This window comes from Pararge aegeria, chromosome 9 (genome assembly GCF_905163445.1).
Source record: "Pararge aegeria chromosome 9, ilParAegt1.1, whole genome shotgun sequence".
Lineage (NCBI taxonomy): Eukaryota > Metazoa > Arthropoda > Insecta > Lepidoptera > Nymphalidae > Pararge > Pararge aegeria.
The window spans coordinates 4,500,701-4,513,108 of NC_053188.1; the positions used below are offsets into that span (position 1 = coordinate 4,500,701).

At 36.4% G+C, this 12,408-nt stretch overlaps 1 protein-coding gene across 1 annotated transcript; it reads right to left on the reverse strand.

The window, feature by feature from the left end:
* Positions 1–2,018: 2,018 nt before the first annotated feature.
* LOC120626569 (peptidoglycan recognition protein-like) lies at positions 2,019–6,595 on the reverse strand. The gene is made up of 4 exons (XM_039894122.1): positions 6,459–6,595; positions 5,262–5,460; positions 4,836–4,954; positions 2,019–2,237 (listed from the first exon to the last, which is right to left on the reverse strand). The coding sequence occupies exons 1-4, from the start codon at positions 6,514–6,516 to the stop codon at positions 2,032–2,034; spliced, it is 582 nt and encodes a 193-aa protein (XP_039750056.1). The 5' UTR covers positions 6,517–6,595; the 3' UTR covers positions 2,019–2,031.
* Between the last annotated feature and the right edge of the window lie 5,813 nt (positions 6,596–12,408).

Consider the following 12,408-nt stretch of genomic DNA (forward strand, 5'->3'; position numbering starts at 1 on the left):
ACATACCTATTATATTATTAAAAGACCAGATGGGCAAAAGGTTAAGGTAAGGTGAATTAATATGTTTAAAAAATATTTAATTATGTAAAAATATAAAATTCAAGTAGGTAAAACTACAAAAACACCATTTTGTGTAATTTGATACTTGCAAGAATTAAAACACAGCCACAAAATTGTATGAAGAATTACTGCACACACTTCGCATAATAGATGAATATCTTTAGGAGCTTTTTGTGAAATAGTTCGTCGGGGGAAGTGCTACCACCATGTTTATTAGTGCCGCAAAGCAGCACATGTTGCAATGCTGTGTTCTGGGACCCAAGTCTGCTATTACAATTGTGTGGTAGTGATCGATTAGCGACTTCATAATTGTCAGTTCTGACATATTAGGTGATCTGCTAACACAATGGTGTCATTATGGTGTCGTTATGATTTTCCTATGGAATACCTTTGACACGCCATTGAAACATTTTTTTGGTGCACATTGGCCTACCGGTGTAACTACAGGCACATGACACTCAACACCTATGCCTCAAGTTAATGGAGACAATGCGACACGTTGCAGGATGAGTTCCGGGCATGACATGCAAAGTTTTTCTCTGTTTATAGGCAATGGTTTTTCTCTTAACATCCGCTCTGTTATCCACAAAACTTAATGTATTTACCGTTTACTTAAGCTAGAGTACCGATGGACATTGGGGTTCCAATCTACTGGAATGGCGACCTCGCACAGGTAAACTCAGCGTTGGTCGGCCCCCAACGAGGTGCACAGACGACATCAAACGATTCGCTGGGAGCCGCTGGAAACAAACGCCCCAGGACTGTCGATTTTTGAACTCCCTACAAAATACCTATCGAGCAGTGGACTTCAATCAGTTTAAGTGATGATGAATGATGATGATAAGCTAGAGTCCCACTTACCTTAGCGGTATTAAATTCCAGCGAACAGCCAATCGCACGCGCACGTTTTAGGAAGCCATATTCGCTGTTTTGGAAGCGGTGATAGAGCATTGGGTAGGAGCTCGACTTCACTCTCCGGGGGCTGAGTTCCAATCCCAGCACGCACCTCGTAGCTTCTATAAATTATGTACGTTTTCAGTAATTAAAATATCACAAGCTTGCAACGGTGAAGGAAAACATCGTGAGAAAACCGGCATGCCTGAGAGATTTACATAAAGTTCTCAAAGTAGTCCACCAATCCGCACTGGGCCAGCGTGGTGGACCACGGCCTTAACCCTTTCTCATTATGGGAGGAGACCCGTGCTCTATAGTGGGCTGGTAATGGGTTGATGTGATGGTGATGATGATGATGAAGAAACGCTGTTAGGGACGCCATTTGGGCGCCTTGACTTGGCTTAACTTTAGTGAGGTCTCGGGCAAAATTTGTCTAAACTTCTTAATAGACTTGCCCATCAGGGGGATATCTTGTTGAATTCGTTCAAATTATAAATTTGTAAGAGAAGTAAAAATTTAGGATATCCATTTTATGACGGCCGACTGGCGCAGTGGGCAGCGACCGTGCTTTCTGAGTCCAAGGACGTGGGTTCGATTCTCACAACTGGAAAATGTTGCTCATTGTTTTTCAGTGTCTGGGTATGTATAATAAGTATATAAATATTACGAATGAATGAATGAATACACTTTTATTGTACACCAAAGAAAAAAAGTAGTTACAGAGATATATAAATACATATCAAGAGAGTACAATTTGGTGGCCTTATCGCTACATAGCGATTTCTTCCAGGCAACCAATGGCGTAAAAGGAAAAAACATAGAATGATCCGCTTCAGCGATGTTCGGCTGATTTATGTATATTATTCATGAAAATATTCATTAGTCATCTTAATACCCATAACACAAGGTACGCTTATTTTTGGGCTAGATGGCGATGTGTGTATTGTCGATGTATCTATCTATATCTATAAATAGATAATAAGAAAAGAGGCTGGGGACAACTTGTTATATTGTTATGGCGTGCAATGGGTCGTTTCGATAGCGGAAAATAAAATATAGCTCCGAAGTATTTCACAATTAACTTTTATTCATGATAGCAGAAGCATCTTCCAAGAAGTGAGGCCAAGTTCTTATTTCTCTGTAAAGCTTCCTTCCAGGGCTTTCCGTGCTGATCAGTTGCTTGTGACCCAGCAGATGATAATCTGGTGATAGGTGACCCTGTTCTACGCCGCATTTAATAAGATTTTTCACTGCTTCCAGCTGTTCAGGCGTCGGTTCATCATCTGAAAGAAGATCATTGTTATAACGTAGTTAGACAGTTTCTCCAAAAAAGATAAACTGGTCTGCTATATTTAAATAAATGTATAGGAAATAGTTCAGCAGAAGAAGAAGAAGAAGGAAATAGTTGCAAAATGTCTGCGTTTGACCTAGACGAATCGAGGGCTAATGTACGGGATTAGTTTATATATACATTGTGCTAGTTTGGTTATGCTATAACTAATGCATCAATCAATCGTACGTTTATATTAGTATAGCAGTTCTAAACAAAATATTACAAAGTAAGTACCTAATATACCAGAGTCGTTCGAAAGGGAGTTTTTACTAAGCTGACGGTTTACCTACTTACTGTGAATTCAATTAAGAGGTTCCGAATTCGATTCCCGGGAATTTCTGAATTTTCTCTGGTCTGATCTGGTGGGAAACTTCGGCCTTGGCTAGTTGCAACCCTACCGACAAGGACGTGCTAAGCGATATAGTGTTCCGGTGCGATATCGCGTAGAACCCGACCAGGCGTATGACTACCATATTTCCTAACAGGTTATCCCGCTACCGTCTTCGACTGCATCATCACTTACCACCAGGTGAGATTGCAGTCAAGGACTTACTGGTAGTGGAATAAAAAATAATGTAGAAATTTTATTATTATCAAAATTAAGCTTAATTTGCTATACTCCGCGAAAAGCAGGAGAATCTGTGTGGTGTAATTTATAATTTCTTCAATCCTTATACCCCACACCAAACAGATCTTCGGCAATATACCCTCTACGCACGTTTCGCTCCGAAACCGGAGCATCATCAGGAGATGTTGACTTTACAATGAATAATTGTTAAGTCAACATCATCAAAGTTGTTGTGACTTAATTACAACAACTAGGGTATATTGCCGAAGATCTGTTTGGTGTGGGGTATAAGGATTGAAGAAATTATAAATTACACACACAGATTCTCCTGCTTTTCGCGGAGTATAGCAAATTAAGCTTAATTTTGATAATATATCATGGATTTCCGCAAAGTAACGCCTGCTTCTATCCAATACCGAAATTTTATTACTCTACATTTTTCTCCTGGGAAAGATCCTTGTAGAGGAATGACTCTACAAAGCTGTCAAAAAAAAGGTAACTTTTAAAAAATATATATTTTGGTATAACTAGTGACCAGGGACTAATATCTATATATAACACCATTGGGCGGGTTATCGTAAAACTTGTTAAGAAAAACTATCCAGAGGAGATACCGAGGTTAAATTTAACGATCTTCTTAACATTTAAATGCCTTTTAAGTACTTAATAGCAAATCGTAAATTATGATTATATCTTTATGAATTTAAGTTATTTTTATAATTTTTTTAGTGTTTTTACCTACACTTAAAGGAATTATCAATTTTATAAATTTAAAATGCATATAAAAATTTTCGGAACCGATATGATTTTAAGTTGCGACTCTCGGGCAATCGCGGCCTGAGCGCTGTCACCAATTAAGCTACGGCTCTCCTACCGTCGCTGCCGAAAATTAGTATATGGCTTTCACATCACACATGAAGAGTCCGAGTCTCAACGTATCAACGCAGGTTGCATTCCACACCAGCGCACGCCCCATCGACCAATTGCTTTAAAGGTGAAAGTAAACTTAAGGAAACCTATATTCCTGAGAGCTCTCCATAATTTTCTCAAAAGCGTGCGAAGTCTACCGATCGGCATATGGCCAAGTTTTGTGGACTGCGGCCTTAGCCCTGCTCATTCCGAGAGGAGACACCTGTCCTACAGTGGACCGGTAATCTATACTAATATTATAAAGAGGAAAGTTTTGTTTGTTTGTTTAAATAGGCTCCGAAATGAATGGACCTTTACTTTAACCATTTATAGCCAAAAGAAAGCTAAACTATCATGAAGCATGACATAAGCTTTTTTTTTTTTTTTATATTTATAGACGAGCGCTTGACTGCAATCACACCTGATGGTAAGCGATGATGCAGCCTAAGGTGGAGCGCGCTTGCCTAGAAGATGCCTATTCACTCTTGATTTGAAGGTACTAATGTTGTAAGAACTGGGGAAAATGGAAGCTGGAAGAGCATTCCAGATCCTAGCGGTGCGAATTAGAAACGAAGATGCGAAGCGCTTCGTACGCGTCCGCGGTATATCGACCACGTAGGGATGCAGATCCTTCCGGTGCCTCGCGGTTCGATGGTAAAAAGGCGAGGGGGGAACTAGATCAAATAGTTCTTGAGCACACTCTCCGAAATATATCCTATAGAATACCGAAAGGCAGGCAACCTTGCGACGATGTTCCAAACTCTTAAGCTATAATATATTTAAAAAAAATCATATTCCACGGTTTGTCCAGTCCACTCTTTCGTTGTCGTCTGTCCATCTAGACGAGTGGCCTACCAACACTTCGTTATACAATGAGTGGTTGACACTTTTAGTATCTTGGGACTCTTTTCACCCATAGGTCCATAAAAAGATAATGATAGTAGTTTCTACGATCAATCCGTCTTTAAGGCTAAACCCTGTATATTTTCAGAAAGAAAAGAAAAGAAAATAAACCAATTTTCTCTTTTTTTTTAATTCTCTCAAAATACTTTTATTATAGTTAGAACTTACTATTATAGTTCCCAAGGAAGGATATGCCAATAGATCTCCTGTTATAACCATAGGTGTGAGCACCGACGTGAAGCCAACCGCTGCCTTCATACACTTTGGCATTACCGCCTACCACGAACCTAAAAATAAAGTGATTAATTATGAACATTAAGCTACATCATTATATAAACCACAGTATGTCCACTGATGAACATTGGTGTTTTGTAGGGATTTCCACACGCTACGTTTCTGCGCACACGCAACGCACTGTTACTCGTTTTTAGTCCGTCTATCCACAATTACGGGGTCACAAAAACTGGCTATCCAGTAATCGATGCGCATTGAATAATAAGCTAAATGAGCTGTAATCTGCGATAGAATCCGACCAGCCTTAATAAACTGCGTTATTATCACTGTAACAAAATGGTTATAATTAAATTTACATACGACATCCCAATATCCCAGAACTTTTGCTGCTCCATATGATTTTCCTGGATATTCCTTATTAGCTCTTCGCACTCGTTATCGGCGCTGCAACCAGGGGTCGCGGTGTGCTGTATTATAACTATGTCTACCGGTCTCGGCAGGTATTCCACGTGAAGCGGTTTCATGCCATCCCATTTCTTCTTACTCACAACACCACATGCTGAAAAGTGATGAACGAACAATTAGTTAAGTGCTTGCTTGCGATCTCTTCAAGATCCTTACTCCCTAGTACCTTATTCTGCAACCAAAAACATTAACCTAATATACTATCAATCAATCAATCAATCAAATTGGGATGGAATAACTTAGTAAAAACAAACTTTTTTTTTATTCCACTACAAGTTAGCCCTTGGCTGCAATCTCACCTGGTGGTAAGGGAATCATCACTTACCACCACTTACTCCATCAGGAGTCTAAGATGTTAGCGGGCTAACCGGTTAGGGAGTATGGTAGTTATACCCCTAATCGGTTCCTACGCGACATCGCACCGGAACACTAAATTGCTTAGCGGCACGTTTTTGTCGGTAGGGTGGTAACAAGCCACGGATAAAGCCACCCACCAGACCAGACAAAATTACGAAATTATAAATTCGAAAATTGCCCCTGACGGAAATCGAACTCTAGACCTTCTACTTAAATTCACAGCGCTCCCCGTTGCGCCGGAGAGTTCGTCAAAACCCCATAAGACGTATTCCGTAAACCTTATCCACCTAGATTTAACTATATTGCAATAGAAGAATAAACAGACACATTGAACCCGGCTTTTATTGATATCTAACACGCTTATTGCTGTACATGTTATTCGTTTAACCTTTTAATCGCCAGAATTAATGATAGTTACAAGGGGCAAACGATGGTATGTCACTAAAACAAAGACTTGTGTTTCTCAAGTAGATTACTTCTAGCGCATAAATTACTTCTTGACTCTACATCGTAAAACTTCTTTAAACAAGGTACCTATAACTTGCATATAAAATGTCAGTGATAAGAATGACTTCATTTTTTTTTTATTTCGTTTCGGATTACAAAAAATTCACTTTAAAATTTTACCCCCGTAAAAAGTACTTACTTATCAGAATTTGTACAAAGCATTAGTCATAATGAAGGGTAATATAAAAGATTACTATGTTATTATTTAAAAGTAGGCTAAAACTGTACCTGCTTCCGCATAACACCACTGAACAACAACTAAAGCTATACAAAAAACTAAAATCATTGTACACTTGACTTCCAGACCACACCAATCGAACTTCGCGAACTACTGTCCGACAAAATTAATAACCTATGCCTTATCAATGTCATGTACCCATGCAAATCCTCATTCCGTCCTCTTCATAATAAGCTGATAAAAAGAGACAACCTGATGTGAAGACGTTACGACGGTTTCTTATTTTGATACGTACTATGAGTCAGCAATCAACATATAGCCATAAAACAGCTATAATTGGCTTTTTCCCACTTTATCCGCTTCAAGAAATGATTTTTGACCAAAACATAATATTATACTAATTTATCCCATAATGGTGTTTATGCAGGAGTTAAAAATGTATCCCCTGATATCCAGCGATATAATCAGGGGATACATTTTTACAAGGAAAACTAGAAGTGTACATAACTCACCACTCCTCCGCTTCCTGCTAGTATCGTACGAGGCGTGAGAAAGTCCTCGCAAAAGATATATATTCAGCAATGGATGTATATCAGTTGAAATGATGATGGTGATGGAGCGGGACTATAGGCACAGGAATGTAGCCTAGGATACCAAACTTCACTGAGCCCGTTTGAATTCAAGGTATTCCTTGTAAAAACATAGGTCTTACTTTTTCAACACATGACGATTCACGAAAAGCTGAATCTCGAATAGTGTTTAAACAATGATCGATGTGACCTGCTTTAGACTCAAAATAGAAATAACATCGTTAGCAATTTAATGACATCTCTCGAATTTCGTACATGCGACAGTGCTGCCATCTCTAATACAGCTGTAGCGTAAATTCTCAGGTAAAGGAGTTAATCTACAATTTAATGTTAGTAATCAAACGTCATTTCATGACAGGACAATAAAAAAAATTCTAACCTGCGGACTTTCCTTAAACCTACACAAGGGCTGCAGCACGACAAGATAACTTTCTTTCATCAAAATGTTTCGTTAGCCATGAATAATTTACAGACAGACAGACTAATGGAAAGAAAGACTATCTACATGCAGTGTTTGTATACCATTATATATATTATTGTTCCGACTCATATGAAAATTAAAAGGCAGAAGAATGGAAATTCAGACATTTTAATGTTAGTAATCAAACGTAGTTTTATGACAGCACAATAAAAAAAATTATAGTTTTTCTAACCTGTGGACTCACATTTGTTAACTGACGCGCGGGCTGCGGGGCACGCTGATAACTTTCTTAATTAAAATGGTTTGTTGTTTAGCCTGCAATAAGTTACAGACAGATCAACAGAAAGACAGACGGTGCGGTAGCCGAGTGGAAACAACAATGGAGAGAGTACAAACTCAATGGAGTTTTAGGAAGTTAAGTATCCTAGGTTTACCTACTTACGATTGTAAGAAATAAATAATAATAAAAAAAATCGGGTCGAATGTTATACCGTTTAAGGGAACATGCTGTGTTTACTGTTTATATACAATTATATATAATTATTCCTACTATATATATAATGTTTAAGTTTGTCATCCATTCATAAAACTCACTTTCGTGTTTTATCTGTGGAACTTAAAAGGCAGACGTATGGAAATTCAGACAGTAGTGGAATGCGGATGAGATTCGACCAAATATGATACCGTCTACGGACTCTAGGGGAACTACCTGCTTTGTTAATTTACGTTTTACCTTAATTATTCTTAGTCATTATTTTTAGTTTATTTTTCTTTGATCGAAATCGGTTTTGTGATAGGTATGGTCGTGAAAAAGTTACAAACGCACGGATGTAAAGACATACGCGAAACAAATGAATAGATGATGAATTAATTTAAAACAATCGTCCGAGTTTTTAAATGAGTGCAAACATTTATTTTGATACAAGGATGATTTATGATGAATTAAAAGTTTAAAAAGAAATCAAAATAGCGACTGGAAATTTTCAAGATGAGTTTATACGTTAAAAGGAAGAAAGACAAAATAAATTCATGCGAACTTTTATATACAGATAGAGAGTTAAAAAATAATCCCGGGAAATTTTCAAGATGAGTTCATTGGTTCATAATTTAAAAGGAAGAAAGATGCACAAAATATATTCATGCGAACTTTTATATATAAACAGAAAGGTAAAAAAAAATCTCGCTTAAAAACCTAAACAAACAGACAAGCAAAAAAATGTTTGGCACTGCTTTCAAACTCACAGAAAGATGCTTCAATTTTATTTATTTGTACAAATGTTTGTATTTATCAAAGCTACAGACTTAAGAACATACAGAAACCGTTTACACGACTTATATTGAGCCATCAAAAACCAATCCACTGTAGTAATGTTTCTCGAACAAACGGTTAGTCACTTCATACCACGTCTTCACGTTGACAGTAATTATTTTACCTCTAATTTTCTAAGCGTTCACCATAATATGGGAAAATGGAAAAAAAATGTGGCCTACCAACATTCGTAAAGTGAGACGTGCGCGTGCGCGGGTTTCACTGTTTTTGGACTCAATACACTGCATACAATAATTGCTGAATGAGGATTATGTAGGTTCTTAATTCAATGATTTCTGCAGCACTGGTGCCACGATGGAACTCGTACTCGTATAGGAGGAGATATTTCCATTTCCCCATTTTTTAAACTGAATAACACAAAAGCATGATTAAATAGCTTTATAGATTTGAAATTGGAGTTCCTAACGAAGAGATAAATAAATAAATATACTACGACAATGCACACATCGCCATCTAGCCCCAAAGTAAGCGTAGCTTGTGTTATGGGTACTAAGATAACTGTTGAATATTTTTATGAATAATATACATAAATACATATAATATACAGAACACTCAGATACTGAAAACATTCATGTTCATCACACAAACATTTTCCAGTTGTGGGAATCGAACCCATGGCCTTGGACTCGGAAAGCACGGTCGCTGCCCACTGCGCCACTTGACCGTCAAATATTTACCGATATTTGATATGAAAGTTACCCGTACCAAAAAACGCTGATTTCATATGTAAACATATTATAGATTTTGATTTTAGACCTAAAACCTTTAGTTGCTAGGAAACGCTGAATTTTTTCCTAATTTATCAAATAAAGGTTATTCCATTGGTTGGTGTATGCCAAAGCTGAAACGTTTTATTTAGAGTTACTTACTAAATGAGGTTTTATCAAAATATGTAAACCGTTCTTTGATTTTTTAATCCGTATCGCTGATATATGTGTAGCCATTGATTTAATATGTAACTGCTGTGTCATCTGTTTCAGCTTAAATTATTTAAGTTCCGTGTGTTTTGACGCGATTAACATAACACGTCGAAAATAGTGAAATAAGTCGCGGTATCTTATCTATAGAAAGGGGTTAGTGTTTCGAAACCATCTAACCCCTTTCTAAAGATAAGTATCTTAGTTGCATTGCACATCAAATGAGAAGCTTTATTATATACTTATTTACTTCAATATACATATGTACATATGTATATTGAAGTTAATAAGTGCCGCATAAAGTAGCTGGAGGCATACCTTACACACGTCCTTGATTCTAAATAACCTTACTATAGTCGGAAAAATGTAAAAGGCCCGTTTTGACATTTGTGCAAGACCATAGAATGTAACTTTGAACGAAACTGAAAAAAACAAAAAAATAAAAATCAATTACATACAGTGTTTTAAAAAATACGTAAATTTTTTTGGGACGATAAATAATATGAAAGAATATATCGCGAGTATTCTTTTTGCGCTTACTTCATAGTAGCATGCAATTTATAATTGTTGCGAAACGTTCCGAAAACAGTTACGTTCTCAGTCTTTTTTTTTTATACTAAAGCTGTAACCATTTTTTTACTGAATATCGAAATTAAATATTGTGTAGTTATCTTTACTGCAAAGAATGAGCTTGGTTCTCAAAATGGGTTCTAAATAATGAGTCTGAGATGATGTATCTGACCAAGCGGCACATGACTGAAGCGTCCCCGCGCGCACTGCGCAGTTTTTCGTTCCTCATCTTGTAAAGTTGACTGTGCGCTCGTTTAAGTTTGATATATATTGTTTACTATTACGTTAACTATGGCTCTTCTATTTTGGACATTAATTTAAACAGTGATTTGACTCGATTTTTGTGTTTGTTGTTATATAGTACTAACTCTGTTTCAACATGTTGAAAAGTGGACGTATAATCAACAGTATTGTGTAACAGTCACGCGTATTGGTTGTGAAGTTAAAGGAATACTTTGAACGAACGAACACTTTACAATACATAATAATATCAATCAAGTACTGATACAAACTTGAATTGATTTATTGTGAGTATCGAGTCCCGAGTCTTAGGGTTCCATAACTAGTTACGTCGCGATGACAAATGTCAAAACGGGCATATTACATTTTTACGACTATAAATATTTAGACGCGGCTAACTAGTTACATCGCCATTGTTGTTAAATATATTATAATAGCAATTTACCAGGAGAACATAAAAGCTACGAAGTTATTATCAGTTAATTGATTTTGTTACAAAGGCTCGCGGATAGGAGCAAGGCACGCCACAACGCATTGCGTTATTACAATTTTCCTATAATAATTAAAGTGTACATCGATTAAACAAGGAATAAATAAATAATATGATTGTGGAAGGCAAAGGAAAGAAAGACATGGAGAGAGCTGGGGGAGGCCTACGCCTAAGAGGCGACTTCTACCGTAACCGTACCTAACAGAAAAACTTAAATCACAGATACCTAACTACAACTATATACATATTATTATATATACTTATAGCATCTACACCAACAATTTAAATTTGTTGGTGTAGATGCTATAAGTTAGTGCATTCTTTTAAGTATTGTATTTGTGTATAATGTTTATAAATAAGCTATGAATTAAAATGAGGGAATAAATTAAAATAAAGTAATAAACTAATTTTGATTCTTCTTTGATGATATTACTTATAGCAGCATTAGTAACTAGGAAGTAGTCAAAGTTTATTACTTACCGTTACAACTAAGTATCAAAAAGTTAAGATGTATTAAATATAGCTAAATTAATTTTTAGTTTATCTAGAATAGTAATTTAAGCTAATAGTAAACAGATATAGATATATCTAGTTACCAATATGAAAAATTGATTTGTATTGACCTTCTTTTGATATCCTTAGATGTAGAATACTGTCTTTACTTCCTATTTGTGAACTTTACGTAAACTGTATTCGGTTAGGTACCTATTAAGCTTATATTGATGAAAAAGGAAAAAAAAATGGATAAAATGTTTCCGCGAATGTTTATTTTTCATAGAGGAAATTTGTATAAAAAAATGAAAAAGAGATGATTAGTATCGGTGATCAGCAAAATGCGCGGAAGCTCCAACGTTATTCTGAATATCTGAAAATCAAGAAAACCCATTTATGCACCACTGGGCATAAAGTTTTGCCAAATAGCATTCTGACGTAGCTTATAGGTCTTTTTTAAGTAATGCAATTTTAAATTATTTTAATTTTACATTATTTTATGGAAATGGATGTAATATTTGTAAATAAAGATTATTATTTTTATTTTATTTTTTTCTTTCATTTATTGATTTCCATTTTTATTTAATTCTTGAAAATGTTAAGCAAAAACAACACTATTAAAAATTTATAAAAAAAGAAAATCCATTTCTCCGCTTGCAGGGCTTTTGAATGCCCAAGCGACTGACGGTCAGGGTACCTTCTCACAATACGCGCCGTTTCAAAGACCTGCCTTCTGTATCCGACCCTTGATATTGGTCGAAGCTTTATTATTTTTTTTTTATTAAATGCGTGCGTTGTTTCATGTGGTTATCAAAACGAACGTTTTGACGGCCGTCTGGCGCAGTGGACAGCGACCCTGCTTCCTGAGCCCAAGGCCGTGGGTTCGATTCCCACAACTGGAAAATATTTGTGTGATGAACATGAATCTTTTTCAGTGTCTGGGTGTTTAT